The 18,503-nt window shown below is 38.2% G+C and overlaps 1 protein-coding gene across 3 annotated transcripts in view; it reads left to right on the top strand.

Annotated features, from left to right (window-relative positions):
* SMAD4 (SMAD family member 4) overlaps positions 1–17,769 on the top strand; it is a 59,540-nt gene extending 41,771 nt beyond the window's left edge. The window contains exons 11-13 of one of the 3 annotated variants that reach the window (XR_011482675.1): positions 9,596–9,734; positions 10,286–10,398; positions 11,245–11,330. Coding sequence is in view for 1 of the 3 variants with exons in the window: in XM_070452516.1 (XP_070308617.1) it covers positions 9,596–9,734; positions 11,245–11,456 (351 nt within the window). In the remaining 2 variants the exon portion in view is untranslated. Of the gene's footprint in view, positions 1–9,595; positions 9,735–10,230; positions 10,399–11,244 lie in introns of all 3 variants that reach the window. The other 2 variants (XR_011482676.1, XM_070452516.1) reach the window with 2 other exon arrangements.
* Positions 17,770–18,503: the final 734 nt, after the last annotated feature.

Raw genomic sequence — 18,503 nt, 5'->3', positions numbered from 1 at the left:
AGTCCTCAGTGTCTTTAAGGTTAGTTAAAAAGCAGTTGTAAGTTAGTAGATTTAACTCATTGCTTAGTCCTTAGGAAATTGCTTAGCACACAAATATAATTATCTTTATTTGCATTTTCTAATTTTTCCACAAGGAATTTTAGTTATTTGTACTTTGTTATTATTTTTAAGTGGTGCTGGATTTCCTCATATACTTTGTAATCTATTTAGTATTTGTTGGCAAGTTTGTCTCAAGAGGTTTTGTTTTCTCCTCCTTGTCATTGTTTCTCCCTGTAGGGCAGTTCTGCCTTAGTCTGGCACACACTAAGATACACATCTCAGAACCAATTCTTATATTTACAAGGTAGAGGAATTTTGTCCCTTGAGAAAATTGAGTTAAAATCCCCAGGTATGCTCAGGGCCTAAATCCTGTTGCATAGATTTCTCTGATGCTTAGCCATGCCATGGACAAGAATTTTATTCCTAGATGCATTTCTGAATTAACTGTCAGACTGTTTTACTAGCACTTGATTCATGGTCAGATATCCAGTGTGGCCCTCATAGAGCCTTCCTGTTTTCTCTTTCCATATCACTTCCTATACTGTACACCTTCTGTTTGGTGCTGGTACCTTAAGTACCTTCTGTCTTTAGACCCTGCTGTCCACTGAGGATTATGTTTATCCATCATCAGTTAATGGATCCACAGGTTGTTGCTATACTTTTTTTGGCTATTATGAATAATGCAGCTGTGAATATTCATGTACAAGTTTTTAGGTAGATGTATGTTTTTGTCGAATAGTCAGGAGAGATAAGAAAGCCTTCCTCAGTGATCAATGCAAAGAAATAGAGGAAAACAACAAAATGGGAAAGACTAGAAATCTCTTCAAGAAAATTAGAGATATCAAGGGAACATTGCAGGCAAAGATGGGTTCAATAAAGGACAGAAATGGTATGGACCTAACAGAAGCAGAAGATATTAAGAAGAGGTGGCAAGAATACACAGAAGAACTGTACAAAAGAGATCTTCACGACCCAGATAATCACAGTGGTGTGATCACTGACCTAGAGCCAGACATCCTGGAATGTGAAGTCCAGTGGGCCTTAGAAAGTATCACTACGAACAAAGCTAGTGGATGTGATGGAATTCCAGTTGAGCTATTTCAAATCCTGAAAGATGATGCTGTGAAAGTGCTGTACTCAATATGCCAGCAAATTTGGAAAACTCAGCAGTGGCCACAGGAATGGAAAAGGTCAGTTTTCATTCCAGTCCCTAAGAAAGGCAATCCCAAAGAATGCTCAAACTACCACACAATTGCACTCATCTCACACACTAGTAAAGTAACGCTCAAAATTCTCCAAGCCAGGCTTCAGCAATACGTGAACCGAGAACTTCCAGATGTTCAAGCTGGTTTTAGAAAAGGCAGAGGAACCAGAGATCAAATTGCCAATATCCGCTGGATCATCGAAAAAGCAAGAGAGTTCCAGAAAAACATCTATTTCTGCTTTATTGACTATGCCAAAGCCTTTGACTGTGTGGATCACAATAAACTGTGGAAAATTCTTGAAGAGATGGGAATACCAGACCACCTGACCTGCCTCTTGAGAAACCTGTATGCTGGTCAGGAAGCAACAGTTAGAACTAGACATGGAACAACAGACTGGTTCCAAATAGGAAAAGGAGTACGTCAAGGCTGTATATTGTCACCCTGCTTATTTAATTTATTTGCAGAGTACATCATGAGAAACGCTGGGCTGGAAGAAGCACAAGCTGGAATCAAGATTGCTGAGAGAAATATCAATAACCTCAGATATGCAGATGACACCACCCTTATGGCAGAGAGTGAAGAGGAACTGAAAAGCCTCTTGATGAAAGTGAAAGAGGAGAGTAGAAAAAGTTGGCTTAAAGCTTAACATTCAGAAAACTAAGATCATGGCATCTGGTCCCATCACCTTATGGGAAGTAGATGGGGAAACAGTGGAAACAGTGTCAACTTTATTTTTGGGGGCTCCAAAATCACTGCGGATGGTGACTGCAGCCATGAAATTAAAAGACGCTTACTCCTCGGCAGGAAAGTTATGACCAACCTAGATAGCATATTAAAAAGCAGAGACATTACTTTGCCAACAAAGGTCCATCTGGTCACTGCTATGGTTTTTCCAGTGGTCATGTATGGATGTGAGAGTTGGACTGTGAAGAAAGCTGAGCGCCGAAAAATTGATGTTTTTGAACTATGGTGTTGGAGAAGACTGTTGAGAGTCCCTTGGACTGCAAGGAGATCCAACCAGTCCATCCTAAAGGAGATCAGTCCTGGTTGTTCATTGGACAGACTGATGCTGAAGCTGAAACTCCAATACTTTGGCCACCTCATGCGAAGAGTTGACTCATTGGAAAAGACCCTGATGCTGAGAGGGATTGGGGGCAGGAGGAGAAGGGGATGACAGAGGATGAGATGGTTGGATGGCATCACCGACTCGATGGACATGAGTTTGGGTAAACTCTGGGAGTTGGTGATGAACAGGGAGGGCTGGCTGTGCTGCGATTCATGGGGTCGCAACTGAGCGACTGAACTGAACTGACTGATGTTTTTGTCTTCCTGAATGTATACCTAGGAGTGGAATTCCTGAATCAAAAGATAACTCTTATGTCTATCTACTTGAGGGACTGCCGAACTCATTTTCTAAATGGCAGTGCTATTTTACCTTTCCACCAGCAATGTGCATGGAGGGCTTCAGTTTCTCTATATTCTCATCAACACTTGTTATTATCTGCCTTTTTTATTTTAGCCATCCTATTGGATGTGAAGTGGTATCTATCTCGTTGTGGTTTTGATTTGCATTTCCCCAGTGTCTGATAACATTGAACTTCTTTTTTGGCCATTTGTGTATCTTCTTTGGAGAATGTCTGTTCCCATCTTTTCCCATTTTTTAATTGGGCTATTTAGTCTTTTTATTATTGTTATGAGAATTCTTTGTATATTCTGGGTATCAGTCCTGTGTCAGATACTTGATTTGCAGATATTTTTTTCCATTCTTTGTCTCATCTTTCACTTTTTTCATAATGATTTGCAGCACAAAAGTTTTAAATTTTGTTGTAGTCTATTCTTTGGTTGCTTATGTTTTTGGTGTCATGTCTAAGAAACTGTTGCCTAATCCAAGGTTATGAAGATTTACACCTATGTTTTTTTCTAAGCATTTTATAGTTTTAGGTCTTACATTTAGGTCTATGATCCATTTTGAGTGCATATCTGTGTGTGCTGTGAGGAAAGGATGCCACTCTGTTCTTTGTCATGAGAACCAGTTGTTTGTATAACCATTTATTCAAAAGACTGTTTTTTTCCCTTACTGAACTATCTTGACACCCTTGTTGAAAATTCAGTTGACCTTAAATGGTAAAGATCTATTTCTGGGTCATCAGTTTATTTCATTGATCTATATATCTGTCCTTGGGACAGTACTACCTTGTCTTGATTGCTATAGCTTTGTAGGAACTTTTAAAATTGGCGAGTGTTAGCCCTCCAGCTTTGTTATTTTTCACGATTCTTTTGGCTGTTGCCAGCCCCTTGGATTTCCATGTGAATTTTATGATTGGTTTGGAAGATACTTATTTTTAATAGTTTTTCTAGCTTTTTAATGTGTTTGTACCTGTGTATCCATCTTGACTAGAAGTCTCTAGATTATGTGTACAATTAGAAGTCGATGGACAGAGGGCTACAATGTTGAATATATACTTTGTGTCAGACAGTAATTATGAAGTTATCATACATGAGGTAGTATTTAAAACATTTAGGCTTTTAAAATGTGGTATCTTGTATAATTTAATTTCTAGGATTGTCAAATAATGTAATATCTCTATTCTGATACAAATGGTCCTTGAGAAGCCCTGCAAATATGAGACTTGTCATCACTTGATAAACTACTATATCGTGGATAGATTTTTTTTTTTTTCGTGGATAGATTTTTATAGCAAACTCAGACTTTTGCTTTGAAAAATAAATAAATTATCTTCTGGTACACTTTCATGGAGTAAAAAAAAATCCCAATTATGTTTTATTAACTAAGATTTAAAATAATTATTTTTAATTTACTGTTTATTAAGTATATTATTCTTTAGAAGAGTCTTGTTAGCCAAAAGGAGATTCAGGTATATCCTAAATCTGGCCATTGGTGTTTTCTTAAATTTTGGGGGGCACCAGTAACCTAAAGGATCTGTATCTTAGTGTTTTAGATTGTCAGATAGACTTTTGCCAGAGGTGACGTTACTGGGGTGAGTTGAGTGCATGTGTATGAACCCGTGGAAAGAGTGTCTTTACATAGGGGAGTCCAGCCCAGCCCCAATCACACATATACACAGAAGCATATTTTTCTCCTTTCAGTTAAAATGAGGAAAACATAGGTTTGGAGAGCTATTCTTTCATTTTATAAACTAAGAAGCTAGGACTAAATTGCATTTTTTTTCCTTCTATGATACTGATTTTTTTCCTACTTCTCTCATGACATAGCAGTCACCTTACATTTATGAAAATTTGATGTAATGAAATGGCATTTTACAAGCTTTAAATGGAACAGATGTTTGAATTCTTTTTAAGTGTCATTGCTCTTTTGCTTTCAAAAGTAAGATCTGTTTGTGTTGCTTAAGCACTGGACACTCGGGTTAAGGCCTTTATTGAGATACAGAGATAATTCACATACCATATAATTCTCCCATTAGAAGTGTACAGTACAGTGATTTTTAGTATATTCACAGAGCTGCAACCATCACCATAGTCAGTTTTAGGACATTTTCATTACTCTAGAAAGAAATCTTGCACCCATTATGTGCTACCTCCCAACCCCCTGTACCCTCCAGCCCTATCCAGCTACTAATCTACTTTTTCTCTCTATGGGTTTGCCTACTCAGAACAGTTTTTGTAAATGGAATCATCCAATGTGGTCTTCTGTGACTTCTTTCACTAAGCCTAGTGTTTTCAAGCTTCATTCATGTAGCATGTATCTATACTTCATTTGTTTTAGGGCTGAATAACATTCCAAACATTTCATTTTGTTTGTCCATTTATCAGTTGATGGACATATGAGTTTTGGCTGTATTGTGAATATACCACTATAACTTTCATGTACAGATTTTTTTGTGAATGTACATCTTCATTTCTCTTGCAGATACCAAGGAGTGGAATTTCTGGATCATAAAGTAACTCTATGTGTAACTTGTTAAGAGATTGCCAAACTGTTTTTCAAAGTGGCTGTACCATTTTATATTTCCAGCAGCAGTGTATGAAGTTTCTGATTTCTTTACAGTCTCATGAATACTTACTGTTATCTGTCTTTTCCATGTTAGCCTTCCTAAGGGCATGTGACATGGTATCTCATTTATGGTGGGTTAGATCTGCGTTCTCTGACACTGAGTCAGGTTTGTTGTTGCACATATATATGTGTAAGGGATAGGAGGCAGACAGTGCTTCTAAATCACAACTGGACTAGGTTAAAGTTACTATGATCCACTTAAATTTATTCCCAGTCACTAGATATCATGACTCTTAGATCCCCAGGTCGGATAACTTAGCAAATCTTTAGTGCAGTCTTCTGTTCAGATGCCCAGTGTACCACCAACACAGGGACCTGTTTCTCTTCCTGGATTACTGTTTCTTGGTGTTGATATAAACAGTATACTATAATTGAGCCTTATGAAAAAAGAATGCCAAAATTTGACTCCTGGTTAAAAGAGAATATCCTGAAGGTGTTGACAGTGATCTTTATAAGACACCTTTGTTTAAGTAATGGGTTTGTAATAAACTTAGATGAGAGTAAGGAAATATGTTTAAACAGATGAAATCGGAAGTAAATTGTTGAGTAGCCCAGGGGTGGAGATCAGGAATATCTTTTGTATCTGAGCCAAAAAGAATATTTAAAACCTTTGGTTACTTTGAATTGTCTTTATCAACAACTTGGGTTCTGAAAGGAAGATGTTTCCTTTTCAGTGAAAGCCTTAATTTTACCATCCAGTATAATAGATGAAACCTGTTATGGTATAGACAGTGCAGAGTGAGGAGGCAGCCTAGGTTTCAGTTTAGCAGTGTAGTCAATAGTTAGGTCTTTTGGTGTGAATGCTGTAATTACATAAATAACCCATGTGGAAAGGAGATTCGCTGAGGTGCTTGATGAATCATTTTTACTGCACCTGTAGATAAGGGTCACAGTGTTTAAAATTTCATCCTTGTGGTTAACTGGAATATGTGCTCCTGGTGTTAGCATAGATTTTAAGGCCATCATAATTAAGGTTGTTTATAACATATTATAAAGAACCTATGTGTGAAGATCTCTTGGTTAATTTTTAATTACTCTTGGTGGAGGTGGGGGTATGTTGAGAACATATTTGAACCCAGGAAATTATAAGTAAGTTGTATTCCCTCCTCCCAAATGATACAAGATTATATATGGGCCATACTAGGTTAATGATGGTTAAAAAAATTTTTTTTAAGTGGTTGTACTTAACCTAAATGTAAAACATAAAACTCCTAGAGGATAATATAGGAGAAAATATACATGACCTGGAATATGGCAGTGACTTTTTAGATATAACATCAAAGGCAGAATCCATGAAAGAAACAGTTAAGAGACTAGATTTCATTAAGATTTAAACTGTCTGCTCCATGAAAGATGGTGTCAAGAGAATGAGAAGATTAGCCTCGGACTGGGAGAATATATTTGCAGAAGGCACATCTGATAAAGGACTGTTATCAAAAATATAGAAAATACTTAAACTCAGCAATAAGAAAACAAACAACCTAATTAAAAAAGGGGCAAAAGACCCAAATCGGTGCTTCAGGGAAAAGGATATATTGATAGCAAGTAAGCATATGAATAGATGTTCAGTTTCATATGCCATTATGGAATCGTGAATTAAAACAGCACTGGGACACCACTGCATTCTTGGAGAATGGCTAAAATCCAGAACACTGACAAAACCAGGTGCTGGCCAGGATGTGGAGCAGCAGATGCTGTCTTTCGTTCCTGGTGGAAACTCAAAGGGGTGCGGCCACTTTGGAAGACAGTTTGGTAGTTTCTTACATTGCCAAACATATTCTAACCATATGATCCCTCAGTCAGCACTCCTTAATATTTACCCAAATGATTTGAAAGCTTATGTCCACAGGAAAGCCTGGATGTTTATAGCAGCTTCATTCACAACTGCCAAAAACTTAGCAACCAACACATCCTACATCTGCAGAGTGGAATATTACCCAACACTGAAAAGAAGTGAGCATTTAAGTCATGAAAAGACACTAAGCAACCTTAAGCAACCGTATTACTAAGTGGAAGAAGCCAATCTGAAAAGGCTACATACATACTATATGATTGTAACTGACACTCTGAAAGAGGTAAAACTATGGAGACAGTGAGAAGATGAATTGTTTCTAGGCATAGAGAGGAGGGAAAAAATGCATAGACAGTGCTCAGGATTCAACAAAAATACTGTATCACTATGGGGGTGTGTGTGTGTGCGCGCGCGTGCGCGGGCCGCTCAGTCGTGTCCCACTCTTTGGAGTGTGTGTGTGTGCGTGCGCGCGCGGGCCGCTCAGTCGTGTCCGACTCTTTGCAATCCCATAGACTCTAGCCCACCAGGTTCATCTGTCCATGGAATTCTCCAGGCAAGAATACTGGAGTGGGTTGCCGTTCCCGTCTCCAAGGGATCTTCCTGACCCAAGGTTCAAACCCGAGTCTCCTGCATTGCAAACAGCTTCTTTACCATCTGAGCCACCAGGGAAGCCCACATATCACTATACATTTGTCTAAACCCATAGAATCATAAAACCAAGAGTGAGACCTAATGTAAACTGACTTTTGGTGATAATCTTGTCAGTGTAGGCTCATTGATAACAGGTGTGCCTCTGTGGTGTGGGATGTGGCAGTGGGAGAGGCTGTACTTGAGTAGAAATAGAGAACTCTTTACTTTTTTGCTTAATTATACCTTGAACCTAAAACTGCTCTAAAAGAAAGTTTGTCAGTTTCCTTCTTTAAAAAAAAAGTCATTGTGGAGCTAATTGGCTTTTCAGATATTTGCATCCCTGTTTTGTGCTGTGCTGGGTAAGGCATTCTAAGAGGTCAGAGCACAGTGGAAAAGTTCAGAATCTAATGGACTCTTGAGAAAACAGCGGTTTTTCTGGGCGTTGTGGGATTTCTGATTTCCAGACCTGACTTTGTCATGCTTCCTGTCCCTTTTAGGACTAGTAGCTTGGTCAGGTAATAAATGCATCCCTGTTTGACAAACTTCGATCCAGAGACTGAGAAGTCTAAGTTTTGTCCATCGTTGATGCTGGAAGATAGGCACTGAGTAGAAAAATGAGTAAATGGGCATTTGGTTTGCTGTCTGGGGAGGGTTCTCTTGTGTATTATTGTTGTATGCTCTTACGGTTGATGTAAAGACAGTGACTAAAGACAGTCAGAATTTTTTCAGGAATCTGAAAATTACTGGCTTGGGTTTCAAACCTATTCTTTATCTGATAAAGTTCTATGTTACACATTCTTCGATTTCTTTTATTGTCAAAGATAATTATGCTCACTCATATTTAGGTTTTGTGCATACTTGGATTGTTTTAAATTGTACTTTACTTTTGTTGAAGGAGTATAGTCACATGGTTCAGAAATTAAAATGCTGTTAAAATGCGCATGGTCCTTGCTTCTACTCTTGTCCTTGTCTTTGGCATGGTTGATAAAGAGCGTTGAAATTACTATAAGCTCCTTAACTCATCCTGCAAGGTTGGTGGCTGCCTGGGAGACCAAAAACAAAATAAAAAAAAATAATGTTTATTGAGAGCTTACTATATACTATGCCAGGTTTACAATAATATGAAAAAGCATGCACACTTAACATTCCCATTTTATAGATAAGAAAGTTGAGGCTTCAGAAAGGTTAAGAAATTTAACCCACATAAGTAGCAGATATCAATGATAGGATTCAAAGCTAAGCAATTTTTTAAAAATCATGAGCATTTTTAAAATTAATGAGGAACTAGTTAATGGAATCCCATATATCCATCACTGAGATTCAGTAGTTGTTAAGATTTTACATTTACGTGATCAGTTCTTTTTCCTTTGTTTCTATAGTTTTTTAAAACATATCCTAAATATCGTGTTAGATTGCTTCTGTGCATCTCTGAGATATGCTGTTGTCTTCTTATGTAGTGACAGTGCCTTTTATGCATTCCTCCAAATAGTTAAAATGATAAAGAAGCTGGCCATATGACCTAGGCCGTCAATTCAACCTACAGAAAACTCTTCATTTAGTTATGAAAGGGTGGGATGATTTCTTAACTTCGTTTTACACAGTGGTATGGTTTTTCACAAAGGCAGTAATGGCTGACCCACACTGAACTCAGATAAAGGATACAGAGGCGCGTGGCAACCAAAACTGTCCTAATAGTGAGCTGTGCCTCTTTGTTGAGCTTCATGCAAACCAGCTTTCCTAAGAAATTACCATCTACATAAAAGATTTAAACAGTTAATTTAATCCTGAGAGCTAAATCAAGCTGTGAGTTTTAAATAGACTGTGCATTGGTTTTTGATATATGGAATATTTCTGCTGGACTCATGGCATGAAACTTACACTTATTATTCTTTTAAGGTCTTTGATTTGCGTCAGTGTCATCGTCAGATGCAGCAGCAGGCAGCCACGGCACAAGCTGCAGCAGCTGCCCAGGCAGCAGCCGTGGCAGGAAACATCCCGGGCCCAGGGTCAGTGGGTGGAATAGCCCCAGCCATCAGTAAGTATGCTTTTGAGTTTTGTTTTTTCCAAGTGTAGTAGATGGTGCTTTATCTTGATTGACTCAGTTAATTAGTTACTTTAACCAGTAATAGAAAGTGAAGTTCTTTTTACTGGGATAATAACATTTTTGAATTTGTTAAAAAAAAAAAAAAAAAAACCCAAAAAACTGTTCGTCTATAATAGTTGCCCTTTGTTTATGGCCCTGTGTTCATTCATTTTGTATCAAAAAAGGGACTGTGGGATAAAGAAGAAAGGGGGTTGTTGTTATTATATTGATCAGTCTCCCCTATTTTTGTTGATGCTTTTAATTCTTGGCTCACCAGCCAGGGTGGGTTGTAATCACTGATGTGCTTTGCTTTATTCTAGAAGGAAAGCATATTTCAATTTCACAATTAGACATCTCTCCAACTTTTTTTTTAAAGTATACTAAGCATGGAGAGAAAACTAAGTGAGGGTGGTATTTTGATAACTTGTAGACTTTTTTTTAATTTTAGGGTAAAATTGAACTGTGTGCCAGGTTTCACACTGATGGGGAATTTTTTACTGCAGAGTTAAACTCCTGACTATAGACTTTTATGATGGAAACACGTGGCACCCATCTTCCACGTCTGAAGGCATAACTAGTGATTCATTCAACCCCTGTTCTTAACCTCTTCAGTGTGGTAAGCAAATCACACTGGCTAAGAAAACTGCAGTGGCCCTGCAGGTTTCTCTACAGTACATGCAAATTCCTCCCATTAGTTTCATTGTAATATTGATGAATGCAGATTGACTATATGACTGTATGTTCTGACTGGAGAATTAGATGCAGAGTCTCCATTGTGACTTATGCTCAGGAGTTTACAATTTTGAGGTAGATAAGGCATACTCATTTATAGAATTTGATTTTTTTTAAAAAAAATTTGGGCATCTAAACAATTAATTTGCTAGTTTTGATGTTACAAATATGCTTTTAGTGAAGAATCCAGAGCTGTTACTAAATTTCTCCTTCTCATCTACTGCCCCCCATTGGGTAATTATATACTATCTCTGTTACATTGTGAAACTGAGAGACAGACATCATCTGGGTCATTCAAGAAGTCTTAGTGGAACCAGGACTATTTTCTGTCTCATTGTTAGTCATGTCTTACCCTGAACTAGACCGTTTAGACAGAGAGTGAAGTTCTTAGAACCAGCGTGTAGACATGCACTGCCTCTTAAAAACAAGTTGTTTCTTATCCCTTCACCTCCACTACTAAAGAGAAAAAGCAGATGGGGTGTTGGTGGATTGTGGTAATTTATAATTAATGGTAGCTGGAAGACCCATGTGGAATATACATTGTCTTAACCAAAAGTTTTCAGTCCCTGTTGACAAAGTATAGATCTATACTTTTTGGCACTTTGACAGAGAAGTCTTGTGCTGGGGAGAATGCAGTAAAGAAAGCTGGTCACCTTGTTAATGTAAGATTTAGGGGGGATGGGAAGGGGTCAGCCTGTCCCGCTGACGTCTTCCAAATCTTTTCTGTTAGGTTTGTCGGCTGCTGCCGGAATCGGTGTGGATGACCTCCGTCGTTTATGCATACTCAGGATGAGTTTTGTGAAAGGCTGGGGACCTGATTACCCAAGACAGAGCATCAAGGAAACACCTTGTTGGATTGAGATTCACTTACACCGGGCCCTCCAGCTCCTTGATGAAGTCCTTCACACCATGCCTATTGCCGACCCACAGCCTTTAGACTGAGGTCTTTTAACTTACTGTTGGGGCCCTTACCATTTTCAGGATGGTGGACTATAAGATGCAATCCTGTTTATAATCTGAAGATATATTTCACTTTTGTTCTGCTTTATCTTTTCATAAAGGGTTGAAAAATGTGTTTGCTGCCTTGCTCCTAGCAGACAGAAACTGGATTAAAACAATTTTCTTTTTCCTACTTAGAACTTTTCAGGCATGGCTCAGAGCTTGAAGATTGGGACAAATACATTCTTATTAAATCTTCACCAGTTATGTTTGAAGGAATCATTCCAATGCTGGAAAATTTAGCCCTTTAAAATGTTTTAGAGCCTTTTATATGCAGAACATCAATATGTGTGTTATTCTACAGAATAAATTTAATATTGCTCATTTTAAAGGCAGAGAAGTTCTCAAAGTTAATTCACCTATGTTATCTTGTGTGTGAGTTGTTGTTGTTGAACATACTTTACTCCAAAATATTGTGCCATGTGGGTGAGTTAATTTTACCAAGAGCAACTTTACTCTGTGTTTAAAAAAGATAGTAGTGTATTATAACCTTTTATCCAAAATATTTTTTTCAAGTTAAACTAGTGAAGATGATTTTAACTCAGATTGTCTTGCGACTTCAATTTTTCTTTTGCCAAGGCAAAACACTAATCTGTGTATATTGAGAATTCCTTAAAATTATCAGACAAAGGAGTATCATTTAAAGTTACATTTGTTATTTTTGTTGGATAACTATTTATCAATAAATATACTTTTGCCCTGTTAAACAGTAGATGTATTCTGTATTTCTAGGCACAGGGTTGGTTACTAAGGAGCCTAGAAGAGGAATTTCTTTCCTTCCTTAACATAGGGAAAGATTTTATATTTTTAAAAACACTAAAAGCAGTGTCACTCCATCTAATACCTTACCGTTCTGCACAGGTGGCAATGCTAAGCTAAATAATGAGTATTTTGGAAACCGCTAAATTCTTTGTCAAGTACTGTGCAGGATAATAGAAACATTACCATTCATTGATAGGTAGTTTGGATATTTTTGTACTTGATTTGATGTGTGACTTTTTTTTCGTATACTGTTTAAATCATGTATGTTATGACATTGTTTAAAATTCAGTTTTTGTATCTTGGGGCAAGACTGCAAACTTTTTTATACCTTTTGGTTATTCTAAGCCCTTTGCCATCAATGATCATATCAATTGGCAGTGACTTTGTATAGAGAATTTAAGTAGAAAAGTTGCAAATGTATTGACTGTACCACAGACACAATATGTATGCTTTTTACTTAGCTAGTAGCATAAATAAAACTGAATCTCAACATGCAAAGTTGAATTCTAGGTTTGATTTTTAACTTTTTTTTTCTCTTGCACTTTTGAGTCCAACCTTAGTGGTGAGACACCTTCTACTAAATGACAGGCAACAGCTAGTACTATTGGGCAGCTTTGGTTTTCTTCTCCCACTCTACTAGGACTCCCCGTGGACGTTAAGTATCAAGTGTAGGGTTGGTTATTTTTTTCACTTTTATTTTACTGTAGCAAAGCTAGGCCTGATTGTCTATAAGATAAATAGGTTGTCTGCAGGATAAATAGTGTGAAATAAAATCAAAGATTATCTTTCAGATGTTTTTGCTTTTTTCAAAATGGAGGGCCTTTCTTAGTGTAATAAGATTATTTCAGGTGTGTTACAAGTTTGAGACATGAGAAATACTTACGCATGATAATCATCCTTATATCAGTTTAAATCAACAAGTCTTCTATTTCCTTGCTTAGGTCTTCTCTTCTTAATAAGACCATCCTAGAAACCACTGAGTTTGCTTATTTCTGTGCTTTAAACATATCTTAATCCAAGCTACATGTCTTTTGTTTTTTAAAATAACATTTCTACCAACTCATTTATACTCTTGAGTTCTTACAAACACTTCTGTTAAAGACCTAATTCTAACCTGTAAAAATGTGGTGATTTTACAGTTTATTGGCAAATTTTCTAAAAAGATATCTTCATTCTCTAGGAATTTTTGACTTTAGGTCTGTTTTACTATGAATGAAGAGTAGGAGCGAGAGGAGAGAGTTTTAGAGTAACAGATTTTTAAAACTGAGTTTATTTGATTAGAACTATAAGCATGCTATGATATAATACATCGCCCCTTTTTCTGCTTTAAAGGAAGTTTACGTGTTTAATCATCTGGGGGAAGTATTGTGGAAAATATTTGCTAAGTAGTCTGTCTTTGAGTCTAGGCCACCCACCTTGGTTGCTTTTTGCAAAGAGCCATAAAAATACTACAAGTACATAAAAGTACTTCTAGTTATTAATTGCTTTATATTTGTGCCTAGGTTCAGTCACATGCTTTTGAGAAAACATTTAGTATATTATAATCAGTTATTTCTGAGGGTCTTAGTTGTTGAACAGTATTTACATTTCTTAGAGGTAGTCATCTTTGATGAGCAAGACTAAAAGAACCACTAGGTTTAAGATTTTATGGCTATTTTAAGAGTAGAAGAGTTTCCACATTTCTTGGAATCTGACTGTTAGGAGGATAGGGTTCTGGGTGGGTTTACTCTAGCTAGCTCATCTCTCGGAAATGCTCAGAATGTTGAATTTCAGTGAAAACTGAGCAGAGTTGAACCAGGTACGTACCTTTATGATCCAGTGTGAGGCCTCTCCACTTCCCTCTAGTGCCTTTCAGCGCATTGTCAAAGGGAATCCTTAAATCCAAAATGGTGTTGTTGCCTTTAATTTCCCGGGGGTAGGTTCTTCTGTGGGATGTAGTCTTATCTCATTTTTTATAGTATACTACTCCTGTTATACAAAGATAGTGATAATAAATCACTGCCATATAACCTTGTTTTTCTAGAAGCATGGCTCATTTGTATTGACCTAACCACTAAATAGGTTGCCTATCCCATTCCTCTTGTAAACATTGTAGGTTTACAGTTTAGGTGATCTGGCTTAAGGAGAACTATACTCAAAATATCCAGATAAACTGAACACATATCAGTTGTGTTGCACTTCAAAGTAAAAAATCCACTTTCATGAGGAAGGGTGTAGTGTAAAGAAGGAGTATTTGTGATAGAACATTTGACGGCAGAATAAAATGTCCTGTCTTCCAGATGATAAATATCTTATTTTAAAAGCTTAATTGCAGTTGTCTTCTTGACCATGCCCACCTAAAGAAGGGGAATTTTACATTTTTCCCATGGTGCTCCTTAAGTATCAGTGGAGGTTAAAGAATATATGGTGAAGTATTTCTGTTCTTGATTTGGTGGTAACTAGTTAATAGTTACTCACTAGTGATTATACAAAATCAGATTAGTTCTGAACATTTTTGAGAGCCTTTTGGAAGGAACAGTGTTATCCTGAGTAAGGCAGAATCCTTTTTGTTGATAGTTTCTAAAGGTTGTTCGTACCAGCACTGAGTCATTTTACTGGCATTGTATTTAATGACAACAGATTGGGGAAATGGAGTGTTTTAAGTTACTGGGGTAGATGAGTATATGAAAGTAATTACCTGTAAAGTCAGTTAACAGCTCCTGTGGATGGGCTTGGCTGAGACTTGCAGATGGAAGAAATGCTTCTTTTCCTTCCTAAAGGCAGGACCCCTCTTGCTGCAGATAGCTATCTGTAAAATAATTGCCTAAGCCCTCTTTTGCAAGATGATAGAAAGTGGGATATGAGAGCCTTGTGTGCAACCTTTCCATTTTTTTCTCGGACAACTAGATAATTTCTTTTCTCCTAATACATATTAGGAAGGACATAAAAAGCTAGTGACCTTATTCATAGCATCCTCAGGCCCAGCCTTGTCCCTAAGCACTTGCCCCAGTGTTGCTAGAGTGTTTATCTTACTCTTCTGCTGTCACCACAGAATGGGAGTTTTTGCATAATCCAAATTTACCTTATTTAAGCAGTAAAATTTTTTCTACTGTGCTCATTTTCTGACGTGGAGTTATTTGATATGTGTATCAGAGAACATTGGATGCGGTGTTTCTCTTGTGCCTCCTGGCTTATAGACTTCAGGGGCTGCTAAGACATGTGGGACAGTCTTACCTTCACTGAATGGTCGCAGGCTGCTGTGGTTTGGAATGTTTGGTTTTGTTATACGCAGACCCCTTCCTTCCCCCACCCCCATTAATGACAGCAGCCGCTTCCTGTGTGTTGTCAGTATACCTCCCCTTTCTTCCTTCTCCCCTTTCTGATTGACTTTCCTGACTGCTTAGGCAAGAAAACCGGATAACCATACTTTTTAGAACTTTCTTTAAAACACGGGCAAACTGGGACAGGACCCAAGAAACTTTCCTATAAAGTATTGAAAAGGACTTTAGGGCTTTAGCATTTGATATCAGTTTGACTGCTGAGTGTGCTTCCTGATCCTTGCTGAATTTCAGGTAGTTGAGAATAGAGAGAAGTGAGTCATACTCATATTTTTTTCCCCCTTGAAAGGTTTTGTTGCTTCCACTTGAGTGCTGCTCAAAACTGGGGTTACAAAGTGTTGGTTGGTTACAAAATGAGCATCAATAGTCAAAGGCAGCATTGCTGCCTAGAGGACACCAGTGTAAAAAGAACACAGCAAAAAAATGAAAGCTTGGAAAATGAGAGGGTTATTTTCGTTTTGTTTTGGTGTCCCTTTTTGAGTCCTATCTTCTGGCTTTCCTCCTCACAGATATTTTTGACCTTTAGGTGCCTTTATGAGAATTGAGGGTCTGATAACCTGCCCCAAGGAGTAGCTAAAGTGATTGCTGATGTTTTCAGGGATTTTAACATCAGCCTTGAATGAGTGAATGAACCTTTTTTCTTCCCCTTTCATCATTTTTTTTTTTTAATGTAGGAAGAACAAAGGAGAAAACTGGTGAAGACAATCATTTCTCTCTACTGATGTGGATAATTTTCAGTTTATCTCAGATGCTTTCTCAAATAGGTCTCAGAACCAGTGTTCTTGCTCAGCCTGAAATGAGTGGCTCTGGGCTGGGGCCAGAAGCTGCACCCTCTAGTGTGCGCTCTGCCGCTAAAACTTGATGTATATGACCTTGGGCAAGTCATTTCCCTTCTTTGGGCCTCAGTTGCCTCATCTGTAAAATGAGGGAGTTGGACTAGATGAGTTCTTCCAGCTCTGAAGTTTAAGTGACCTTGCTTACCTTGCAGCAGTTTGGGAGTTCTTCCTTACTTTGGTCTGCTGTTTGAGGGGGCTTTTTACTTATTTCCACATTATTCAAATGAGACTAGGCTTGATATTTTATTACTGTTCTGTGGACAAGAAGTTACATAATATGTCCTTAAGACTTAAATTCAACCAAAGGCCTAGCACCACCTTGGGGGCTGCAATAAATACTTAAAATAATAAGAGGGAGAAAAGCCTTCATTTTATTTTCTCATCATCTGTTTTCATGGTGTATTAAGGCTTCTTTTGAGTCATAATATTTTTACCTTTTGGGTATGTGTGTGACACCATCTTCTTAAGTGCTGTGTGCTGGTAAAATTTTTTAAAACTAGAATGGGTTGAAAACTTATTGTAAATGCCTAGTGATATTAGAGGTCATTGCTTTGGGTCTTTGGTTTCTTAACTCTTCTCAAAATAGGGAAATTCCCTTGAACTATATCAATTAAAATGCTTTATATGACTCAAGAAAACAATACCAGTGGATGACTATTCACTTTATTTTTGGCTCTTGTTAGGTCCATTTTGATCAGAAGACTTGGCTGGAGCATTCCGTTCAGAGTTCTCTTCCAGCCTATCCTTGAGTTAGTATAATTAATGGACTTGGCTTTTTCAAGGATCAAGCCTTCTTTGGGGGTGGGTCAAGGGTAGGGGGTTGGGGAGTCCTGGTAGAGGCCAGCTCAGTGGTGGCTGGAAGGGAAGGGATGAAACCAGCTGCTGTTGCTATGGCTGCTTGTCATTGATAGAAGGACTCAGGGCTTGGATTGGTTAAAAGGCTAAACATGGAGTCAACAAACTTCTTCCAAGCATTGGGTTCTGGCCAATGCCTTGGACGTGTGATTTAAGGGAAAAGAGTGAAAGCTTGTAGATGATGAAAACCTGGTGGGCTGCAGAACCATTCGGAAGAGGTGACTCGGGGTTGGGGGCGGATTTGGGGGTCATACCTCCCAACTCTGTCTCCTCTCCTGAAGTCAGAGGAGCCATGCCGTATCTCAGAGGAGAGCCACACTTAGCTTCTGCTTTGGGGAAAACTGATCAGCTAAGGGCTCTGGTAGGTCCTTTGTGGCTTTCTGTATGCTTTTGCCTGGTTGAAGTCTGTGGCTGAAAAACAGTTGAACCTTTCCTGAGAACTCTGTAACAAAGTATGTTTTTGATTAAAAGAGAAAGCCAATTAAATCATTATGTGCTCATTCTTTTTCTTAAGCTTGTGGGTGTTTTAGATCTAAAAATAATTCCTAATCACTGAGTGAATTCTCAGACTTGAGGACAACATTTTCCTTTATTGCTTTGTGACCACTGAGATGGGAACTGAAGCATTTCAAATAAGACCATGGGAGAAGAAGCCCCATTCTTATTTCTAAAAGGAGAGAGTGAAGTGGTGGTGGTTGAAGAGGTGGCTGCTAGGGAATTAGAACCAAGATGCTTAAAAGTGAAAGTGAAAGTCGCTCAGCCATGTCTGACTCTTTCATGGAATTCTCCAGGCCGGAATACTGAAGTGGGTAGCCTTTCCCTTCTCCAGGGGATCTTCCCAACTCAGGGATTGAACTCAGGTCTCCTGCATCGCAGGTGGATTCTTTACCAGCTGAGGCACAAGGGAAGCCCAAGATGCTTAAAGGAGAGACGGAAATTGGGAACCCTATCATTGCCTATCTAAAGGCAAGGAAAGCTATTCCCCTCTAGCTGCCTCCTCTATGAAATGAAGGGTCCGTGTGGGGCAGGGGGTGGTCAGGTAAAGTGATTCTTTGGCAGTGACTTGCTAAAAAAAAATGTGACCAAATCAGGATTTTGTTTCTGATCTTGCTGATGTAAGTTCTAGAGATGTTTATCAGGATGAGAGACTTGCCCTCACCTGACCTAAAGTTTACAGTATTTAAGCCAGAACTTGGAGAGGGTTGTCAGTTGGCATTCCC

Source organism: Odocoileus virginianus, chromosome 22 (assembly GCF_023699985.2).
Source record: "Odocoileus virginianus isolate 20LAN1187 ecotype Illinois chromosome 22, Ovbor_1.2, whole genome shotgun sequence".
Lineage (NCBI taxonomy): Eukaryota > Metazoa > Chordata > Mammalia > Artiodactyla > Cervidae > Odocoileus > Odocoileus virginianus.
Note: the sequence above shows the minus strand (reverse complement) of the source record. Positions and strands in the feature narration are given on the sequence as shown.